At 44.5% G+C, this 23,765-nt stretch overlaps 1 protein-coding gene across 1 annotated transcript; it reads right to left on the bottom strand.

Moving 5' to 3' along the window:
* Positions 1 to 1,365: 1,365 nt before the first annotated feature.
* On the bottom strand, positions 1,366 to 7,710 carry LOC134362760 (uncharacterized protein C2orf78-like; the record flags this gene model as incomplete). The annotated part of the gene is made up of 3 exons (XM_063078004.1): positions 7,614 to 7,710; positions 3,941 to 4,702; positions 1,366 to 3,098 (listed from the first exon to the last, which is right to left on the bottom strand). Coding segments are annotated over exons 1-3 (2,592 nt in total), but the record flags the coding sequence as incomplete, so codon positions are not given.
* Positions 7,711 to 23,765: the final 16,055 nt, after the last annotated feature.

Raw genomic sequence — 23,765 nt, forward strand, 5'->3', positions numbered from 1 at the left:
CTGCGCTCCCCCCGCCGTCTCCCACCCGGTCTCCCTCCCGCGCGCGCCACCAGGACGCCCGATGAGCGCTCTGGACCTTTGGGCGCCCGCGTTCAGAGCCATCGGAGGGCCACCAAGTGGGCACGCGCACCCCCGCTCTCACCTAGAAATGGAAGCTCCGGGACGAGTTTTCTCCAGCGTTTCGGTTGATGGGGATGGTCCGGGAAGGCAGCAGGCGCCCGTGTCGGTGGAGAACTTGCTGGGCTTTTCACCTTAATATTCAGGCCCCTCCAGAAACTGATCTCGTCCACCCAAAACCTCCAGATGCTGTGCTCTGAAAGCCAGGTTGACCTCCTGTGGGCGCTTGCAAACACTGAGGACTTGGGGGACTCGTAGGCTTCCAATGGAGGCCTTGCTCCTTTGCGTGCAATGCGACCCCAGCCCCAGCTGAACCTGCTACTGAAGTGGCAGGGTGATAAATAATATTGGCCTTGCACGTTGCCAAGGTTAACTGAAGTAATACATCTTTCCGGCCCGGTTCATAGGTGTTGAGTGCATAGAGATTTATATTCCAAGCCCTGTTTTGGGTGAGCCTCATGCTGCTGCGATTCACTTTGCTAGGCCCCAGGTTATCACCTGCCTGCAGGAAATCTGTGAGCTCTTGCCACTCCCCTGGTAGATTCCCCTGTGTTTAGTATTCACCTTTCCCAGCTCTATTCACACATGCATAAGGTAACCCAAACCCGTTGGAGATATGTCCTGATCGTATTTTCTCAAAAGCTATCTGGTAGGTCATGAGACATAAAGCCATCCTGTGTCAGAGATTTTTTACATTTCTTCTGTTCAGCCCAGACTGCTCTTCAGCCTTCTTCAACTTTATCCAAATTTTACTCTTTTCACCTAACCTCAGACTCTGCATCTCACTTTTGCCATTTCTCCTATTTCTGATTCTTTCTATGAGCCCATAAAATCTCTCCCCTTATGGCCTTCCTAGTCCTGAACTGGGCTGCTTCCTCTCTCCTCAGGTCTTATCCCTTTATTTCCTGTTCTTCCACCCAAGTTTCCTTTCCTTCTCTCTAAAGCAGCCTTTGATCCCCACCACGACCACCAAGGAAAAACCACAGTAAAGAGCATCGGAAAACTCAACAGGCTTTTGTATTACTCAGCTATTAATTCTAGGACATGTGTTTATTCAGTTTCATTAAGGTTTAAAAATATATCAGAAGAGGGAAATTTGTATCTATCTATCTATGTGCATATTATATCTATCTATATTCCTATCTATCTATCTATATCTATCTTGTGTCTATCTCCATATATATGCGGAAAACCAGCTGGTACCCAAAGTGGCACCAACAATCTTAGAAGCTCTTATTTTGCATAGCCATAGTATCTACCCATTTCCATCTCTTTTTCCCTCTCGATGAAATACTGCACTTTCCCCAAAGATGTACATTTGGCAGCATTCTCACGCTCGTGCTCAGCCAGCTTCTTCATGGCCTCGCGCTCTGGCCTCTGCTCTTTTGTAATGGGCGTTGACATTTCTGGCTCAGGAACATTTGGATTCCTCCATGGAATTCGTTGGTAGCGCAAGTCTTGGAGTGGATATTGGGTTTGAGGCTTGGGTGGTGGCTGGAGTTTGGTCACAGCAGTGGAAACGGGCCCTTGCCGCAGAGAAGTGCAGGATGATGTTTTGTCCGGTGCGGGCCCAGAAGCAGCCCTCTGAGGGACACTGGGCGACCTAGGGTTGGTCAAACCTGGTTGGGTTGTGTTGATTGGAATTGGCTGAGCTGGCCTGGCAGGACCTGTCAAGGATGCATTGGCAGGAGCTGGTTGGGATGGATTGGCTGAGTTAGTAGCACCAGGCTGGGCAGAGTAAGCCATACCAGGCCTATGTGAGGCCAGAGACTGTGGCCTCCGAGGAGCAGGTCGAGGTCGAGGCCTGTCCAGGGTCAGAAAAGGCAAAGGTATCAGCCTGACCTTCCCAGGAGGTGGCAGCTCAAACTGGGATGGAGATGGAGACTCCTCTTCAGCACTGCCATCTCGTTTCTGGGCCTTGACTTGAGTTTTCTCAGGACTTTTACCCTTCCATGGGGTATCCGGCTGTCGTTTGATAGCTCGGGCTGGCTGGGGTTCTCTGGTGTTGCTAGAGTTTCCTAGGGCCCGAGAGGAAGAGAGCCCAGCTTTCTTGTCATTCTTCCTCCCCAGTGCATGAAAAACCTGCACAGACTCCAGCATGTGCATGCCTAGGCTGCTTCGAGGCTTTTTGAAGACCTCTTGGCTAAGGTCAGGTTGATTTTTCTTCCGCTTCATCCTGGGAATAGTTGGCTTCCCTTCTGCCTGGACTTTGTTCCCTGGCTGCTTACTCTCTTCAGCTTTCCTGGACTGATTTTCTCTTGATCTTTCGTTTTTTTCCTGCCTGTGGCTCTTAGTTTTACTCACCCTGCTAGAGGCACCATTCTCAGGTTCGCTCTTAGGATGCTTGACCGCATTCACAGGAGCCCTGTCACTGGCTGCAGCACTGCAAACAACCACTTCTTCCCCTAACAGGCACTCTGGGTTCTTTGGCTGGCTTTTGGCTCTGGGAGCACCACTCATATGCTCAGAGGCTTTACGCCTGTTCTTCCTGACCTGATTGAAGGGACCCGTTATGGTACTCGTCTTGTCCTGCACCTGATTCATCTTGATGGCTCTGGTGTCTTTGGCTTTGATGGCTGTGAGATCTTTGGATTGGTCAAGATATTTCAAGGAATTCAAGAGCTGGGGAAGGTGAATATCTTCCACCAGTTTAGGGGTGTTCTGAAAACCACTGCTGGGCTCAATCCCATTTTCAAGTGTCCCTTGGTCCTCAAGACTAAGGCTGTTCTTTCCGAGACTGGCATTGTCAGGACCAGGAGGCTCCTTTTGTCCAGGAGGATCAATGCACGCCAGAATCTGCTGAATGTCAGGGATTTCTAAAGGGAGTAGTGGAAGATCTTGGTTTTCTATTGGGATCTGGCCGTCATCCAGAGGCTTCGAAACCTTGGTTTTCATCTCATCCGAATTCTTATGCTCTGCTTGTTCCTTGCTTGAAGGTTGCAATCCCAGGGAAGTCTCCATCCCAAAGGAAGATTCCATCACTACAAAGGAATCAAGGAAAAACTCAGTCCCTGGGTAAGTGAGATACTCCCCCTACATACATACACAGCAATCAGGCACCTTCCAACAGTGGGCAAGGCATTTCCACTAGCACTTCTTAAGGACCATGGACAGGACCTTGTGTTAAAAGATAGGCAGGGACCGGTCTACTTTGCTTGTGATCATTTGATCTCATGGTTTGTTGGTTTTCTTGGTATTTCATAGGGTTGTGGTAAGTGACTAAAAAGTGAACGTGATTTTTGAACTATGAAATGTTTTATACAGCCTAGTATTCTCATATACAGTCCTTTCAATTCTCTCCACTCTTCTGAGGGAATAAGAACACTTCATGTCAAGGACCGGGACAGAGAGTGGAGCCCTTGCTCATGAAATACACAAGCAAGGACGCATTCTGAGCCGGCTTGCTATGGGCAGGATCTCTGAACACAAGGTCTGAAATCCTGGTGTACATTAAGGGAAATTAAACTGTCACTACCACATAAGAATTCTGAAGTGCCTTCCAAAGAGACTAAAGCAGTAGATCAGGGAAGGCCCGTAATTACAGTGTGGTGGTGTAGGGAGACTGAGGAGCATGGCAGCAAACAGTGAGGCATCCCTTGGTGTGTTCTTGATGTTCTCTTGTGTGTAGCATAGATGGCATTGTAGTATCCCACCTTCCCACCTATATAGAGTCTGAAAGTGGAGAGCACTGAGCAATGGTGGTGGTTAAACTCTCAGGACCTAAACTCTACCTATCTGTGGACTCACCACTTCTCAGCTGCAGACGTGACCCTCCTTTGCAATGCTGACTTAAGTCCTCTCCCTTCTTGCTGTTTGGACTCACCTTGAAACGGAATTTCTGCCATGGATTGAGCGGACACCGAGTTGTAGGTTCCAGACGTGGAGACTGGTGTTAGGACATTTGTGGCCTGAAACTCCTCCAGCACCATCACTATCTCTGGTTGAGGGGCAGAGGCCCTGCTTCCCGTGTATGACACAGAGCCATAGGACTGCAGGCAGGGGCCAAGCTCTCCACACAGTAGAGGCCCCAATTTGCCTTGATTATAGTAAAACATCTGGCTTCCTTCCTGGTAGGGAAGTGACAGGCAATGTCCCTGATTTGGAATCTGAGATGGTGTCCCCTGAACAAGGCTGGCAGACAGTGATGGATACACAGGGACCACAGTATTGGCAACTGAAGTTTTATCATACTGGGCTGCCATAGACGTGGCAGAAACAGCTGTGTCTAGGTCAATGACAATCACAGTGTAGTCTTCAAGTGATGATGACTTCTTTTCAGTGCTTCCTATGGTATCCCACTTAAGAATACCTGGATAGGAGGCAGCTGAAGTGGAGATCTGGCTCAGGCCAGTCACCCCAGACAACATAGCTGTGCTAGAATGTGGGTAAGGGTAGGCACTACCTATGAGTGGCTGGAAAGAGGTGCCAGAGGCTGATGGCAGTAGCCATGCCGAATTGACAGCTGGTGCACGGGTGCTGGAAAAGTTGCAGACACTTCCTTTTATGGAAACTGCATTGTTCACCACAGGAAGAGAGAGCTGAAGAGAATTTGCAGCTCCAAGTACAGATGGATTTTGGAAATTTTCTGCAGGAAACAAAAGGGCGATGAAAGATCGATGAGATTGATAAACTTTCACTTTCTTTAAGGAACAGCATTATGTTAAGCTTGTTGCAATCAGGAAGTCTCTAATACCAATGCTCACTGAGATACCAAAAATCAAAGCTGATGATGTCCGTAAGTGCTGGAACACTTTGGTACTCTTCTGAGGAACTGCCTCTGCTCCAACCTGGGCACAGATGTGCAGAAGACCCAAGTGGTCTGCTACATATGTTGTTCCCAGGTTAGAAGCAAACTTCTCCCTGCCCTGTCTTTCCCTTCAGCGGGTACTAGCATGGTCTCGTAATTATCTCCTAGAATCGAGGCATTTCAGAAGTAGGAGGCCCTTAGCAAACTTCAGTTTGAACATTCTCATATTACAAGTGAGGAAACTGAGGCTCACAGAGGTCAGATTGACTTAGTCAGGTTCTCTCATTTTGTTAGTATCATTACCAGGTTACAGACCCTGACTCCATTGCTAGTAGTCTTGCTCTGAGCAAAGGCCAGAAACAGGGAGAAATACAACGTTAAATACAGGCAATTTTATTTTGTCCATTAGAAAACTGTACAGCTACTACTATTGTAATCTTCGGTCTCATTTTGCTTGGGTAGGTCACATGCCATTTCCTAGAGTTCACATGTAAGCCCGTCCAGTTGGTAAATGTAAAGGACCATTCCTTACCCTCTTCAAACCTAGCTTCTGATCCAAAGTCAAAATGACTACCTGAGTGTTTCTCAAGAAATGTTTTTGGGAAAAAAAAAAAAAAACGTTATTGAAACTCTGTGAGCTTTAGGTTACTCATCTAAAAAGTGATCATCATAATAATACCTGGTATCATTCATACATGTATGAAGGTAATACATTTGACTTGTAGAAAGGAAGATCATGAAGTTGTGGAAATACAATAGGACAAAAATCATGAAAAACGCATAACATCCCACTACGAAAAGGAACACATAGGTATTAATGAAAGTTGAGCTATAATGACTACAGCAGGAATCAAAGCTTAGTAATTTTAATCATAAATGAAGTTCTGTTACCATAGATGTAATATTATGAAAGTGAATATTGGCTCCTCTACTTCAGACAATACTGCTAACCAAGAACAGACCACGATAGAAGGTGACTTTGAATGAACCAATACACATAGACAGAGAAGCCATATTAATATAAAGGTGTAATAAGCAGGAAAATGCAGTAAATGCGAATGTATAGATAGCCATAATATCTGCCGGCAAATATTTTAATAAAAACTGGTAAAAGCAGAGGGCAAAACAATAACCATAAAGGAATTCCTTTATTGTGATCATTCCTATTTCTCTGAATATTACCCAGCAAGTAGCAGATATTAATCCTAGTTGAAAGAGATAGTTCAATTGATAGAGCCACATAAGGAGAAAGAAAAGTATCATGAAGATTTTTATATTTATCCTGCAAACATAGATTATAATCATCGTCAACATCTAAGAAAATGTCACCCCAAAGCCTAAAAAGATCACCTAAAAAGAATCCAGTTTTAAAAACAACACAAAGGACTCCACGAATTTGTTTGGATAAATGCGGAATTACAGATGTGGTGCTTGACGTTTTCTTTTTCTTCTTAGGTAGGTCGTTCTTTATATTCTTAAGTCTAAATATGGTTAATGACTGTTCATCAGTACGCACTCTGATTCAGGAAGAAAATAATTGTAAAGATGAAAAGCAGCCTTTACTTGACACCTACTTAGCACGCAAAGGAATTTTTCCTTCTGATGCAAGTTAGGATACATCATTTTTGAAACACACAATTTTCAATTGAGAAAATTTTCAATTTTCACATATTTTCAATATGAGAAAAATCCATACGGTTTAAAAATCAGGGGAAAAAAAACACTTAAAATTCTGTTCCCTCCAGCTCCCTAGATAACCACTTTTCTTAATTTTTTGTTTATGCGAAACATCATTTCTAAACCATTTCTTCACTGTTCATTTATAAAACTGTCAAGTGTCATCTGAGTTCAAAGAAGAAACAGAAAAAACCAGGCAACTACATATGACTTTCCTGGTGAGCTGCTTTTCCTCGTGACACCCTGCTGTAGCCTTAGTTTCCTTCTTAGTCCGGTCATCTAAGCACTTGCTGACTTCATTGTGCCCTGCTCTGAGGAGATTTCCCTCTATGCTCGTGCCCCTTTCATATAAAATCTCGAGTCCCCTTCAGCATTCCATCACAAACTGCCTTCTTTTTTCCTGAGAACTCCTGCGTGCTCTCCACCTCTTTCATCTAGTTTCTCCTTCCTCATTTTTACATTCACTTGCCCCTGTCAGTTCCTGTTGGCCTGTGCTGGATGAAAACAGTTGCCAAACTTCCTTGCCCCAAGAACATCTGTCTCCTTCTGGCCCGCTACTCTCCATCCCCTCTCCCTATATGTCTTCACCTAGTTTACACAGAAAACGCCACAACAAGTGAATGTTACTTTTTGAACAGCACTGAATTTGAAATACTGGAGTTAATATATTACTACAGGGAGACAATTACAGATGAAACCTCTTGGTAGATGTTGTTAGTTTTCTACACCACCGAGGCTTTTTCTCTGTTTCTCTTGAAGCAAACAGTCTCAAGAAGTGTCTAATTTCATTTTCTGTGCACAAGCTCTTTAAGATCTAACATTAGAAAGGAAAGGGTCCAGAAAGAATTACCGATCTATTATCCTAATATAACATATGAGGAAACAGATTTTGTGAGAGAGTAAATGGTTTGTCCGAAGTTACACAGCTAGTACATGCCAGAGCCAAAACTGAAATGAGGTTTCCAGATTTCTGGTTCAATACTTTACCCCATTATTCTAAAGTGTCTTTAACTGTACTACTAACTTTAGGGGGAAGAAATCCAATGAAACACTAGGAAGTTCCTGTCCTTACCTGACATGGAGAGAGACGAGGAAACGTCAACTGAGGACACACAGGATGAGGAGACGATACTGGAGGATGTCTGGGTGGCAGAAGCCAAAGGGCGCATGTGTCCAGTACAGAGGTTACTGATCACTGGCCACTGGCCACTGGCGATGATTCGAGTTTATTGACACACAACTCCATGGAAACCCCAAGATTCTACCAGGTGGCAGTAGGTTGGTGGGCTAATGATGTCACAAAACAGGCAGTTTAAAGGTATCCGGTAGCCAATAGGGAGGTCAAATTTCCAACAGGAAGGTGAGATTGGACGGAGAGAGTGGCAGGAGCAGCATCTAAATGTCTGAACTCTGGGGAGGTTCAATACTGCAAGGCAGACATGATAGTTCCACGTTCCCCTAGATCATCTCAGTGCTTCTTATAGATGTTCGTTAATATAATTAACTAAGAGTCATTTATATTTTGTATGTTATTTTTAATGGAATATATAATATTATACATTTCTAAGTAGATATTACATATTCAGTTAATTAATATCCTTGGGGAGGAAGGAAAGGGACACATAGTGTAAGCAATAGCAGTTGTTCTGAAACTATTTCAGTTATTTTGCTTAGTGAAATTACTGCAACTTTCAGGGAGCAAAGGAAGGGATTAAAGGGCTCTTTCTGTGCCTTGGTTGAAGACTAGGGTGAGTGTGCCTTGTAGGGAATGATGTAATCCACGGCTCTTCTCTTAGTTTCTTCTCCTTGAATCCTACCTTCCTTGGGCTGGGCTGGGCTGGGCGGGGCTGGGCTGGGCTGGGCCGGGCCAGGTGGCGCCAGATCGGACTTGCAACTCTCTTCTGCTCTCCTTTCCTCCCCTTCATTTTAGGCATTGTTTCTGAGATGAGCCTTGATGTCGCCTTCTTATACTCGTGGATGTTACTTCCTGCAAAATTCAAGAAGCAGCGGCCTTCCCTTCAATGCCCCGATGCTTTGAATAATGGACTCTGCCTAGTCAAAGCCAACACCAGAGTGGTAGATGATACAGGTAATTGCAGACGTTCCTTCTTCTGGTCTGTGGTCACAATTCTTTTGCCCATAAGTTGCTTCCTCTGGCTCCTTGCACCTCTTCCTAGACATTCTGCCATCCTGCTCTTTTATACGTGGGAAGCATTTGGGATATTTTCTCTCTTCTCACTCGAGAGAATCCAGTGTGGCAGTTACTGTAGCTTCCTCTCCCTTGAAAACAGCCACTGGAGAATCTTGGGCATCTAGGATTTTTCCTATGCCATGCTTGAGTGCAATGCCAGGCAAAATGAAGAGAAGAATAGTTAGAGAAAGAAGACATCGATGGAAAATAGGGAACGGGTAAGGCAAGGGCACAGGAAAAAAGAGACTCGTGTACTTTTTGGTTTCTGTAAGAAACAAGTTGACATTCTTTGGCCTCATTTTGTACTAGCAGAACAGACAATTCAATGTGTGTGGTGTGTGTGTGTGTGTGTGTGTGTGTGTGTGTGTGTGTGTGTGTGTGTGTGTGTGTGTGTGTGTGTGTTTGTGTGTGTGTAGATATATGTTTTTGACGTGTATATGTTTTATGTAGCTAGAGAATCCAGAACCTGCCATGGATTTGTACACTGAAGAGAATAGTCATAAATGGATTTGCTTTTTTTGTTTTATGTCATATTACCTTATGTATGCCATTCATTATTATGTTTGTAGAATAGGGATTGCTTTTAAATGCTTTGGTTTTTCTACATTTTTTTTTCGACCCCTAGTCCTATGTTTCAAGAATCCAACCCTGGAAGACATATTGCATGTTCTTTTCTCTTGATTAGCTTATATTGAAACATCACAAACTAACTTGACCTGATGGATTTTGTGGAGAAAATTAAAGAGGGGTCCGTGAAAAAGGCATTGTGGTGAGCTATACCACATTAAGTGTGGTGTAACTTATGTGCCTGAGCATAAGGAACAGATGTTGCTGTCAGCCCACTTGGCCTGGTTGCCTTTGCTTTTGTTCCCCTGTTTAGTGCTTTTCTCACCAACTTCTCTTGTGAACGTGATAAAGGGAGTTAAGGCTGAGTTGCTAACGGTTGATATGTGGATTAAGCTGGTTTGGGGGAGGAAATGCGTGGCTAGAATCATTTTTCTTGGTGGCAAGCTTTCAGGCACGCCTAGAACCATCTTTCTGGGGACTTTTCTAGTGGCAGTGAGAAGGTAGCATTCGATACAAGATGCTAAGAGCCAAGAAGAAGATACATTGATAGGTGGGACCTGTGACGATCAGTATTGCTTTTATAGACTTATTTTTCCCATCTCTTCCCGTCATGCTCCTACTGCTTCTTACGCAATTTCAGTGATTGTATGTGTGCGTCTGTCGGGGTGATGCTTATCTGAGAAGAAATTGTGAAAGGTGTGGCAGGGTAGACATATGGATTAAGTTTCCAAGTGTTTTTCCCTTTGAGCTTAGCTTCCCCTCTCACATAGCTTACTTCCATAATACTAACATGGAATGTGAGGCTAACAATGTATACGAAGTGTCTGCAAGCCATCCAGTGTCGATTTTCTCTGTGGTCCCACAGAAATCAAGGGCATCCTTAGCTACTACATGTTTGGGTGGGTGATATGGATAGGGAGGAGCGTGGTAAGAACAACAACGTGTTTACATATGAAAATGCTCAGTTGCAACATTCAATTCTATTTAGGCAAATGCTTCTCATAGTTTGGTCTCTCCTGGTTCCTTGCCTCTGTAACGATTTTCTCTCCACAGTTTCTAGCCACTTAACTCTAGCTCCCAGTCTCAGCATCATCTTAACCTCTAAAATGAATCTCAAATGTAGGAGGAAGAACCTAAAGAGCTTCAGTCTAACACTCTGGAACTTGGTTAAGCCCTACCCTGACTAAAGCCTCCGTTTTCATAGTCAGGGTGTTATCTTGTTCCAGAGACCCATTCCCTGCATTTCGTACCCATCAGGATAACTGGGCTTGTCTCAGTGTAACATCCCCAGACCTAAATGACATAAATCAGAACGAAAAGAGCTGAGAGAACTCAGTACACAATTAAAAATTTTAAATATTCTAAGAACTAAACACCAAACTAAACGCAACACAAGGGTAAATGAAAACACAAGAAATACTTTAAAATGAAAAAGAAGATGATAGAAATGATTCTAGAGAAATGGCAAATATAAACAGTAAGCAAAAAAAGCCAGGACAGTTCTGAAAAGGGTAGTGCAAATAAACAGAAGCATTTAGAATAACACAAAAATGATATTTCAAGTCAGTCGGACGGATTACTCAATAAATTGGGATGCGAACATCATGTTGGGCTACATATAAATAAGTTCTCTGGAAGGATCCAAAAAGTGGCAAAAGTAGATGTCTCTGAGGGAGGGGCGAAGTGCTTGGCTGAGAAATGGGGAAAATGGTGAATTTCCACTGAATAGCCTTTTGCATCTTTTTAATGTTCTGTCATGTCAATCTATTACCTCCCAAGTCTGAATGCCTGGGTTCAAATTGCTCCCCCAATTGCTAGCACTTAATTTTGGGCAAATGCTTGACACTATCGCTTTATCTGTGAAATGGGGTGAGTACCTTAGCCAGGTGCTGCCTGGCACAGCATAAACTCTCTCTACGTGTAAAGGACTAAAGAAACAACCCAGTGTCCAGCAGCTCTTGAACAGATGAACTGAGGTGGTATGTCCAGAAAATAGAATATTCTGCAGTCGTGAAAAGGAATGACATAGTGACAGTCTACAACATGGATGAACTTGCAAACATTATGCTGAGTGAAAGGAGCCAGATAGCAAAGGTTACACTATGTGATTCCATTTACAGCATGTATATGAAATGTCCCCAAAAGGCAAATCAGTAGAAATTACCGGTCGCCTGGAGCAGGAGTAGGAGGGAGGGGGTAGAGAGGACTCTTTTTAGGATGATGAAAATGGTATGGATGAGGCAGTGGTGACGGGTGCACAACCGTGGGAATGTACGAAGTGCCACCGAACTGTGCGCTTTTAAACGGTCGATTTTACGTTGAGCGAATCATACCTCAAAGACCAGTTTTACTGCTGTAAAGTACTAACTCTCCCGTGGTGACGATCGGCTGCCGCATTTCTCCCTTGCCCCCCTCCCTGCCTTTCCTGCGCTCCCCCCGCCGTCTCCCACCCGGTCTCCCTCCCGCGCGCGCCACCAGGACGCCCGACGAGCGCTCTGGACCTTTGGGCGCCCGCGTCCCGGGCCCTCGGAGGGCCGCCAAGTGCGCAAGCGCACCCCCGCTCTCACCTAGAAATGGAAGCTCCGGGACGAGTTTTCTCCAGCGTTTCGGTTGATGGGGATGGTCCGGGAAGGCAGCACGCGCCCGGGGGTCGGTGGAGAACTTGCTGGGCTTTTCACCTTAATATTCAGGCCCCTCCAGAAGCTGATCTCGTCCACCCGAAACCTCCAGATGCTGTGCTCTGAAAGCCTGGTTGACCTCCTGTGGGCGCTTGCAAACACTGAGGACTTGGGGGGCTCGTAGGCTTCCAATGGAGGCCTTGCTCCTTTGCGTGCAATGCGACCCCAGCCCCAGCTGAACCTGCTACTGAAGTGGCAGGGCGGTAAATAATATTGGCCTTGCACGTTGCCAAGTTTAACTGAAGTAATACATCTTTCCGGCCCGGTTCATAGGTGTTGAGTGCATAGAGATTTATATTCCAGGCCCTGTTTTGGGTGAGCCTCATGCTGCTGCGATTCACTTTGCTAGGCCCCAGGTTATCACCTGCCTGCAGGAAATCTGTGAGCTCTTGCCACTCCCCTGGTAGATTCCCCTGTGTTTAGTATTCACCTTTCCCAGCTCTACTCACACATGCATAAGGTAACCCAAACCCGTTGGAGATATGTCCTGATCGTATTTTCTCAAAAGCTATCTGGTAGGTCATGAGACATAAAGCCATCCTGTGTCAGAGATTTTTTACATTTCTTCTGTTCAGCCCAGACTGCTCTTCAGCCTTCTTCAACTTTATCCAAATTTTACTCTTTTCACCTAACCTCAGACTCTGCATCTCACTTTTGCCATTTCCCCTATTTCTGATTCTTTCTATGAGCCCATAAAACCTCTCCCCTTATGGCCTTCCTAGTCCTGAACTGGGCTGCTTCCTCTCTCCTCAGGTCTTATCCCTTTATTTCCTGTTCTTCCACCCAAGTTTCCTTTCCTTCTCTCTAAAGCAGCCTTTGATCCCCACCACGACCACCAAGGAAAAACCACAGTAAAGAGCATCGGAAAACTCAACAGGCTTTTGTATTACTCAGCTATTAATTCTAGGACATGTGTTTATTCAGTTTCATTAAGGTTTAAAAATATATCAGAAGAGGGAAATTTGTATCTATCTATCTATGTGCATATTATATCTATCTATATTCCTATCTATCTATCTATATCTATCTTGTGTCTATCTCCATATATATGCGGAAATCCAGCTGGTACCCAAAGTGGCACCAACAATCTTAGAAGCTCTTATTTTGCATAGCCATAGTATCTAGCCATTTCCATCTCTTTTTCCTTCTCGATGAAATACTGCACTTTCCCCAAAGATGTACATTTGGCAGCATTCTCACGCTCTTGCTGAGCCAGCTTCTTCATGGCCTCGCGCTCTGGCCTCTGCTCTTTTGTAATGGGCGTTGACATTTCTGGCTCAGGAACATTTGGATTCCTCCATGGAATTCGTTGGTAGCGCAAGTCTTGGAGTGGATATTGGGTTTGAGGCTTGGGTGGTGGCTGGAGTTTAGTCACAGCAGTGTAAACGGGCCCCTGCCGCAGAGAAGTGCAGGATGATGTTTTGTCCGGTGCGGGCCCAGAAGCAGCCCTCTGAGGGACACTGGGCGACCTAGGGTTGGTCAAACCTGGTTGGGTTGTGTTGATTGGAATTGGCTGAGCTGGCCTGGCAGGACCTGTCAAGGATGCATTGGCAGGAGCTGGTTGGGATGGATTGGCTGAGTTAGTAGCACCAGGCTGGGCAGAGTAAGCCATAGCAGGCCTATGTGAGGCCAGAGACTGTGGCCTCCGAGGAGCAGGTCGAGGTCGAGGCCTGTCCAGGGTCAGAAAAGGCAAAGGTATCAGCCTGACCTTCCCAGGAGGTGGCAGCTCAAACTGGGATGGAGATGGAGACTCCTCTTCAGCACTGCCATCTCGTTTCTGGGCTTTGACTTGAGTTTTCTCAGGACTTTTACCCTTCCATGGGGTATCCGGCTGTCGTTTGATAGCTCGGGCTGGCTGGGGTTCTCTGGTGTTGCTAGAGTTTCCTAGGGCCCGAGAGGAAGAGAGCCCAGCTTTCTTGTCATTCTTCCTCCCCAGTGCATGAAAAACCTGCACAGACTCCAGCATGTGCATGCCTAGGCTGCTTCGAGGCTTTTTGAAGACCTCTTGGCTAAGGTCAGGTTGATTTTTCTTCCGCTTCATCCTGGGAATAGTTGGCTTCCCTTCTGCCTGGACTTTGTTCCCTGGCTGCTTACTCTCTTCAGCTTTCCTGGACTGATTTTCTCTTGATCTTTTGTTTTTTTCCTGCCCGTGGCTCTTAGTTTTGCTCATCCTGCTAGAGGCACCATTCTCAGGTTCGCTCTTAGGATGCTTGACCGCATTCACAGGAGCCCTGTCACTGGCTGCAGCACTGCAAACAACCACTTCTTCCCCTAACAGGCACTCTGGGTTCTTTGGCTGGCTTTTGGCTCTGGGAGCACCACTCATATGCTCAGAGGCTTTACGCCTGTTCTTCCTGACCTGATTGAAGGGACCCGTTATGGTACTCGTCTTGTCCTGCACCTGATTCATCTTGATGGCTCTGGTGTCTTTGGCTTTGATGGCTGTGAGATCTTTGGATTGGTCAAGGTATTTCAAGGAATTCGAGAGCTGGGGAAGGTGAATATCTTCCACCAGTTTAGGAGTGTTCTGAAAACCACTGCTGGGCTCAATCCCATTTTCAAGTGTCCCTTGGCCCTCAAGACTAAGGCTGTTCTTTCCGAGACTGGCATTGTCAGGACCAGGAGGTTCCTTTTGTCCAGGAGGATCAATGCACGCCAGAATCTGGTGAATGTCAGGGATTTCTAAAGGGAGTAGTGGAAGATCTTGGTTTTCTATTGGGATCTGGTCGTCATCCAGAGGCTTCGAAACCTTGGTTTTCATCTCATCCGAATTCTTATGCTCTGCTTGTTCCTTGCTTGAAGGTTGCAATCCCAGGGAAGTCTCCATCCCAAAGGAAGTTTCCATCACTACAAAGGAATCAAGGAAAACGTCAGCCCCTGGGTAAGTGAGATACTCCCCCTACATACATACACAGCAATCAGGCACCTTCCAACAGTGGGCAAGGCATTTCCACTAGCTCTTCTTAAGGACCATGGACAGGACCTTGTGTTAAAAGATAGGCAGGGACCGGTCTACTTTGCTTGTGATCATTTGATCTCATGGTTTGTTGGTTTTCTTGGTATTTCATAGGGTTGTGGTAAGTGACTAAAAAGTGAACGTGATTTTTGAACTATGAAATGTTTTATACAGCCTAGTATTCTCATATACAGTCCTTTCAATTCTCTCCACTCTTCTGAGGGAATAAGAACACTTCATGTCAAGGACCGGGACAGAGAGTGGAGCCCTTGCTCATGAAATACACAAGCAAGGACGCATTCTGAGCCGGCTTGCTATGGGCAGGATCTCTGAACACAAGGTCTGAAATCCTGGTGTACATTAAGGGAAATTAAACTGTCACTACCACATAAGAATTCTGAAGTGCCTTCCAAAGAGACTAAAGCAGTAGATCAGGGAAGGCCCTTAATTACAGTGTGGTGGTGTAGGGAGACTGAGGAGCACGGCAGCAAACAGTGAGGCATCCCTTGGTGTGTTCTTGATGTTCTCTTGTGTGTAGCATAGATGGCATTGTAGTATCCCACCTTCCCACCTATATAGAGTCTGAAAGTGGAGAGCACTGAGCAATGGTGGTGGTTAAACTCTCAGGACCTAAACTCTACCTATCTGTGGACTCACCACTTCTCAGCTGCAGACGTGACCCTCCTTTGCAATGCTGACTTAAGTCCTCTCCCTTCTTGCTGTTTGGACTCACCTTGAAAAGGTATTTCTGCCATGGATTGAGCGGACACCGAGTTGTAGGTTCCAGACGTGGAGACTGGTGTTAGGACATTTGTGGCCTGAAACTCCTCCAGCACCATCACTGTCTCTGGTTGAGGGGCAGAGGCCCTGCTTCCCGTGTACGACACAGAGCCATAGGACTGCAGGCAGGGGCCAAGCTCTCCACACTGTAGAGTCCCCAATGTGCCTTCATTATAGTAATACATCTGGCTTCCTTCCTGGTAGGGAAGTGACAGGCTATGTCCCTGATTTGGAATCTGAGATGGTGTCCCCTGAGCAAGGCTGGCAGACAGTGATGGATACACAGGGACCACAGTATTGGCAACTGAAGTTTTATCATACTGAGCTGCCATAGACGTGAGAAAAACAGCTGTGTCTTGGTCAATGACAATCACAGTGTAGTGTTCAAGTGAAGATGACTTCTTTTCAGTGCTTCCTGTGGTATCCCACTTAAGAATACCTGGATAGGAGGCAGCTGAAGTGGAGATCTGGCTCTGGCCAGTCACCCCAGACAACATAGCTGTGCTAGAATGTGGGTAAGGGTAGGCACTACCTATGAGTGGCTGGAAAGAGGTGCCAGAGGCTGATGGCAGTAGCCATGCCGAATTGACAGCTGGTGCACGGGTGCTGGAAAAGTTGCAGACACTTCCTTTTATGGAAACTGCATTGTTCACCACAGGAAGAGAGAGCTGAATTGAATTTGAAGCTCCAAGTACAGATGGATTTTGGAAATTTTCTGCAGGAAACAAAAGGGTGATGAAAGATCGATGAGATTGATAAACTTTCACTTTCTTTAAGGAACAGCATTATGTTAAGCTTGTTGCAATCAGGAAGTCTCTAATACCAATGGTCACTGAGATACCAAAAATCAAAACTGATGATGTCCATAAGTGCTGGAACACTTTGGTACTCTTCTGAGGAACTGCCTCTGCTCCAACCTGGGCACAGATGTGCAGAAGACCCAAGTGGTCTGCTACATATGTTGTTCCCAGGTTAGAAGCAAACTTCTCCTTGCCCTCTCTTTCCCTTCAGCGGGTACTAGCATGGCCTCGTAATTATCTCCTAGAATCGAAGCATTTCAGAAGTAGGAGGCCCTTAGCAAACTTCAGTTTGAACATTCTCATATTACAAGTGAGGAAACTGAGGCTCACAGAGGTCAGATTGACTTAGTCAGGTTCTCTCATTTTGTTAGTATCATTACCAGGTTACAGACCCTGACTCCATTGCTAGTACTCTTGCTCTGAGCAAAGGCCAGACAGAAACAGGGAGAAATACAACGTTAAATACAGGCAATTTTATTTTGTCCATTAGAAAACTGTACAGCTACTACTATTGTAATCTTCGGTCTCATTTTGCTTGGGTAGGTCACATGCCATTTCCTAGAGTTCACGTGTAAGCCCGTCCAGTTGGTAAATGTAAAGGACCATTCCTTACCCTCTTCAAACCTAGCTTCTGATCCAAAGTCAAAATGACTACCTGAGTGTTTCTCAAGAAATGCTTTTGGGAAAAAAAAAAAAAAAAAACGTTATTGAAACTCTGTGAGCTTTAGGTTACTCATCTAAAAAGTGATCATCATAATAATACCTGGTATCATTCATACATGTATGAAGGTAATACATATGACTTGTAGAAAGGAAGATCATGAAGTTGTGGAAAGACAATAGGACAAAAATCATGAAAAACGCATAACATCCCACTACGAAAAGGAACACATAGGTATTAATGAAAGTTGAGCTATAATGACTACAGCAGGAATCAAAGCTTAGTAATTTTAATCATAAATGAAGTTCTGTTACCATAGATGTAATATTATGAAAGTGAATATTGGCTCCTCTACTTCAGACAATACTGCTAACCAAGAACAGACCACGATAGAAGGTGACTTTGAATGAACCAATACACATAGACAGAGAAGCCATATTAATATAAAGGTGTAATAAGCAGGAAAATGCAGTAAATGCGAATGTATAGATAGCCATAATATCTGCCGGCAAATATTTTAATAAAAACTGGTAAAAGCAGAGGGCAAAACAATAACCATAAAGGAATTCCTTTATTGTGATCATTCCTATTTCTCTGAATATTACCCAGCAAGTAGCAGATATTAATCCTAGTTGAAAGAGATAGTTCAATTGATAGAGCCACATAAGGAGAAAGAAAAGTATCATGAAGATTTTTATATTTATCCTGCAAACATAGATTATAATCATCGTCAACATCTAAGAAAATGTCACCCCAAAGCCTAAAAAGATCACCTAAAAAGAATCCAGTTTTAAAAACAACACAAAGGACTCCACGAATTTGTTTGGATAAATGCAGAATTACAGATGTGGTGCTTGACGTTTTCTTTTTCTTCTTAGGTAGGTCGTTCTTTATATTCTTAAGTCTAAAAATGGTTAATGACTGTTCATCAGTACGCACTCTGATTCAGGAAGAAAATAATTGTAAAGATGAAAAGCAGCCTTTACTTGACACCTACTTAGCACGCAAAGGAATTTGTCCTTCTGATGCAAGTTAGGATACATCATTTTTGAAACACACAATTTTATTTTCAATATTAGAATAATCCATACGGTTTAAAAATCAGGAAAAAAAACACTTAAAATTCTGTTCCCTCCAGCCCCCTAGATAACCACTTTTCTTAATTTTTTGTTTATGCGAAACATCATTTCTAAACCATTTCTTCACTGTTCATTTATAAAACTGTCAAGTGTCATCTGAGTTCAAAGAAGAAACAGAAAAAAACCAGGCAACTACATATGACTTTCCTGGTGAGCTGCTTTTCCTAGTGACACCCTGCTGTAGCCTTAGTTTCCTTCTTAGTCCGGTCATCTAAGCACTTGCTGACTTCATTTTGCCCTGCTCTGAGGAGATTTCCCTCTATGCTCGTGCCCCTTTCATATAAAATCTCGAGTCCCCTTCAGCATTCCATCACAAACTGCCTTCTTTTTTCCTGAGAACTCCTGCGTGCTCTCCACCTCTTTCATCTAGTTTCTCCTTCCTCATTTTTACATTCACTTGCCCCTGTCAGTTCCTGTTGGCCTGTGCTGGATGAAAACAGTTGCCAAACTTCCTTGCCCCAAGAACATCTGTCTCCTTCTGGCCCGCTACTCTCCATCCCCTCTCCCTATATGTCTTCACCTAGTTTACACAGAAAACGCCACAACAAGTGAATGTTACTTTTTGAACAGCACTGAATTTGAAATACTGGAGTTAATATATTACTACAGGGAGACAATTACAGATGAAACCTCTTGGTAGATGTTGTTAGTTTTCTACACCACCGAGGCTTTTTCTCTGTTTCTCTTGAAGCAAACAGTCTCAAGAAGTGTCTAATTTCATTTTCTGTGCACAAGCTCTTTAAGATCTAACATTAGAAAGGAAAGGGTCCAGAAAGAATTACCGATCTATTATCCTAATATAACATATGAGGAAACAGATTTTGTGAGAGAGTAAATGGTTTGTCCGAAGTTACACAGCTAGTACATGCCAGAGCCAAAACTGAAATGAGGTTTCCAGATTTCTGGTTCAATACTTTACCCCATTATTCTAAAGTGTCTTTAACTGTACTACTAACTTTAGGGGGAAGAAATCCAATGAAACACTAGGAAGTTCCTGTCCTTACCTGACATGGAGAGAGACGAGGAAACGTCAACTGAGGACACACAGGATGAGGAGACGATACTGGAGGATGTCTGGGTGGCAGAAGCCAAAGGGCGCATGTGTCCAGTACAGAGGTTACTGATCACTGGCCACTGGCCACTGGCGATGATTCGAGTTTACTGACACACAACTCCATGGAAACCCCAAGATTCTACCACGTGGCAGTAGGTTGGTGGGCAAATGATGTCACAAAACAGGCAGTTTAAAGGTATCCGGTAGCCAATAGGGAGGTCAAATTTCCAACAGGAAGGTGAGATTGGACGGAGAGAGTGGCAGGAGCAGCATCTAAATGTCTGAACTCTGGGGAGGTTCAATACTGCAAGGCAGACATGATAGTTCCACGTTCCCCTAGATCATCTCAGTGCTTCTTATAGATGTTCGTTAATATAATTAACTAAGAGTCATTTATATTTTGTATGTTATTTTTAATGGAATATATAATATTATACATTTTTAAGTAGATATTACATATTCAGTTAATTAATATCCTTGGGGAGGAAGGAAAGGGACACATAGTGTAAGCAATAGCAGTTGTTCTGAAACTATTTCAGTTATTTTGCTTAGTGAAATTACTGCAACTTTCAGGGAGCAAAGGAAGGGATTAAAGGGCTCTTTCTGTGCCTTGGTTGAAGACTAGGGTGAGTGTGCCTTGTAGGGAATGATGTAATCCACGGCTCTTCTCTTAGTTTCTTCTCCTTGAATCCTACCTTCCTTGGGCTGGGCTGGGCTGGGCGGGGCTGGGCTGGGCTGGGCCGGGCCAGGTGGCGCCAGATCGGACTTGCAACTCTCTTCTGCTCTCCTTTCTTCCCCTTCATTTTAGGCATTGTTTCTGAGATGAGCCTTGATGTTGCCTTCTTATACTCGTGGATGTTACTTCCTGCAAAATTCAAGAAGCAGCGGTCTTCCCTTCAATGCCCGATGCTTTGAATAATGGACTCTGCCTAGTCAAAGCCAACACCAGAGTGGTAGATGATACAGGTAATTGCAGACGTTCCTTCTTCTGCTCTGTGGTCACAATTCTTTTGCCCATAAGTTGCTACCTCTGGCTCCTTGCACCTCTTCATAGACATTCTGCCATCCTGCTCTTTTATACGTGGGAAGCATTTGGGATATTTTCTCTCTTCTCACTCGAGAGAAACCAGTGTGGCAGTTACTGTAGCTTCCTCTCCCTTGAAAACAGCCACTGGAGAATCTTGGGCATCTAGGATTTTTCCTATGCCATGCTTGAGTGCAATGCCAGGCAAAATGAAGAGAAGAATAGTTAGAGAAAGAAGACATCGATGGAAAATAGGGAACGGGTAAGGCAAGGGCACAGGAATAAAGAGACTCGTGTACTTTTTGGTTTCTGTAAGAAACAAGTTGACATTCTTTGGCCTCATTTTGTACTAGCAGAACAGACAATTCAATGTGTGTGTGTGTGTGTGTGTGTGTGTGTGTGTGTGTGTGTGTGTGTGTGTGTGTGTGTGTGTGTGTGTAGATATATGTTTTTGACGTGTATATGTTTTATGTAGCTAGAGAATCCAGAACCTGCCATGGATTTGTACACTGAAGAGAATAGTCATAAATGGATTTGCTTTTTTTGTTTTATGTCATATTACCTTATGTATGCCATTCATTATTATGTTTGTAGAATAGGGATTGCTTTTAAATGCTTTGGTTTTTCTACATTTTTTTTTTCGATCCCTAGTCCTATGTTTCAAGAATCCAACCCTGGAAGACATATTGCATGTTCTTTTCTCTTGATTAGCTTATATTGAAACATCACAAACTAACTTGACCTGATGGATTTTGTGGAGAAAATTAAAGAGGGGTCCGTGAAAAAGGCATTGTGGTGAGCTATACCACATTAAGTGTGGTGTAACTTATGTGCCTGAGCATAAGGAACAGATGTTGCTGTCAGCCCACTTGGCCTGGTTGCCTTTGCTTTTGTTCCCCTGTTTAGTGCTTTTCTCACCAACTTCTCTTGTGAACGTGATAAAGGCAGTTAAGGCTGAGTTGCTAACGGTTGATATGTGGATTAAGCTGGTTTGGGGGAGGAAATGCGTGGCTAGAATCATTTTTCTTGGTGGCAAGCTTTCAGGCACGCCTAGAACCATCTTTCTGGGGACTTTTCTAGTGGCAGTGAGAAGGTAGCATTCGATACAAGATGCTAAGAGCCCAGAAGAAGATACATTGATAGGTGGGACCTGTGACGATCAGTATTGCTTTTATAGACTTATTTTTCCCATCTCTTCCCGTCATGCTCCTACTGCTTCTTACGCAATTTCAGTGATTGTATGTGTGCGTCTGTCGGGGTGATGCTTATCTGAGAAGAAATTGTGAAAGGTGTGGCAGGGTAGACATATGGTTTAAGTTTCCAAGTGTTTTTCCCTTTGAGCTTAGCTTCCCCTCTCACATAGCTTACTTCCATAATACTAACATGGAATGTGAGGCTAACAATGTATACGAAGTGTCTGCAAGCCAACCAGTGTCGATTTTCTCTGTGGTCCCACAGAAATCAAGGGCATCCATAGCTACTACATGTTTGGGTGGGTGATATGGATAGGGAGGAGCGTGGTAAGAACAACAACGTGTTTACATATGAAAATGCTCAGTTGCAACATTCAATTCTATTTAGGCAAATGCTTCTCATAGTTTGGTCTCTCCTGGTTCCTTGCCTCTGTAACGATTTTCTCTCCACAGTTTCTAGCCACTTAACTCTAGCTCCCAGTCTCAGCATCATCTTAACCTCTAAAATGAATCTCAAATGTAGGAGGAAGAACCTAAAGAGCTTCAGTCTAACACTCTGGAACTTGGTTAAGCCCTACCCTGACTAAAGCCTCCGTTTTCATAGTCAGGGTGTTATCTTGTTCCAGAGACCCATTCCCTGCATTTCGTACCCATCAGGATAACTGGGCTTGTCTCAGTGTAACATCCCCAGACCTAAATGACATAAATCAGAACGAAAAGAGCTGAGAGAACTCAGTACACAATTAAAAATTTTAAATATTCTAAGAACTAAACACCAAACTAAACGCAACACAAGGGTAAATGAAAACACAAGAAATACTTTAAAATGAAAAAGAAGATGATAGAAATGATTCTAGAGAAATGGCAAATATAAACAGTAAGCAAAAAAAGCCAGGACAGTTCTAAAAAGGGTAGTGCAAATAAACAGAAGCATTTAGAATAACACAAAAATGATATTTCAAGTCAGTCGGACGGATTACTCAATAAATTGGGATGCGAACATCATGTTGGGCTACATATAAATAAGTTCTCTGGAAGGATCCAAAAAGTGGCAAAAGTAGATGTCTCTGAGGGAGGGGCGAAGTGCTTGGCTGAGAAATGGGGAAAATGGTGAATTTCCACTGAATAGCCTTTTGCATCTTTCTAATGTTCTGTCATGTCAATCTATTACCTCCCAAGTCTGAATGCCTGGGTTCAAATTGCTCCCCCAATTGCTAGCACTTAATTTTGGGCAAATGCTTGACACTATCGCTTTATCTGTGAAATGGGGTGAGTACCTTAGCCAGGTGCTGCCTGGCACAGCATAAACTCTCTCTACGTGTAAAGGACTAAAGAAACAACCCAGTGTCCAGCAGCTCTTGAACAGATGAACTGAGGTGGTATGTCCAGAAAATAGAATATTCTGCAGTCGTGAAAAGGAATGACATAGTGACAGTCTACAACACGGATGAACTTGCAAACATTATGCTGAGTGAAAGGAGCCAGATACCAAAGGTTACACTATGTGATTCCATTTACAGCATGTATATGAAATGTCCCCAAAAGGCAAATCAGTAGAAATTACCGGTTGCCTGGAGCAGGAGTAGGAGGGAGGGGGTAGAGAGGACTCTTTTTAGGATGATGAAAATGGTATGGATGAGGCAGTGGTGACGGGTGCACAACCTTGGGAATGTACGAAGTGCCACCGAACTGTGCGCTTTTAAACGGTCGATTTTACGTTGAGCGAATCATACCTCAAAGACCAGTTTTACTGCTGTAAAGTACTAACTCTCCCGTGGTGACGATCGGCTGCCGCATTTCTCCCTTGCCCCCCTCCCTGCCTTTCCTGCGCTCCCCCCGCCGTCTCCCACCCGGTCTCCCTCCCGCGCGCGCCACCAGGACGCCCGACGAGCGCTCTGGACCTTTGGGCGCCCGCGTCCCGGGCCCTCGGAGGGCCGCCAAGTGCGCACGCGCACCCCCGCTCTCACCTAGAAATGGACGCTCCGGGACGAGTTTTCTCCAGCGTTTCGGTTGATGGGGATGGTCCGGGAAGGCAGCAGGCGCCCGTGTCGGTGGAGAACTTGCTGGGCTTTTCACCTTAATATTCAGGCCCCTCCAGAAGCTGATCTCGTCCACCCGAAACCTCCAGATGCTGTGCTCTGAAAGCCAGGTTGACCGCCTGTGGGCGCTTGCAAACACTGA

This window comes from Cynocephalus volans, chromosome 14, assembly GCF_027409185.1.
Source record: "Cynocephalus volans isolate mCynVol1 chromosome 14, mCynVol1.pri, whole genome shotgun sequence".
NCBI classification, from domain to species: Eukaryota; Metazoa; Chordata; class Mammalia; order Dermoptera; family Cynocephalidae; genus Cynocephalus; species Cynocephalus volans.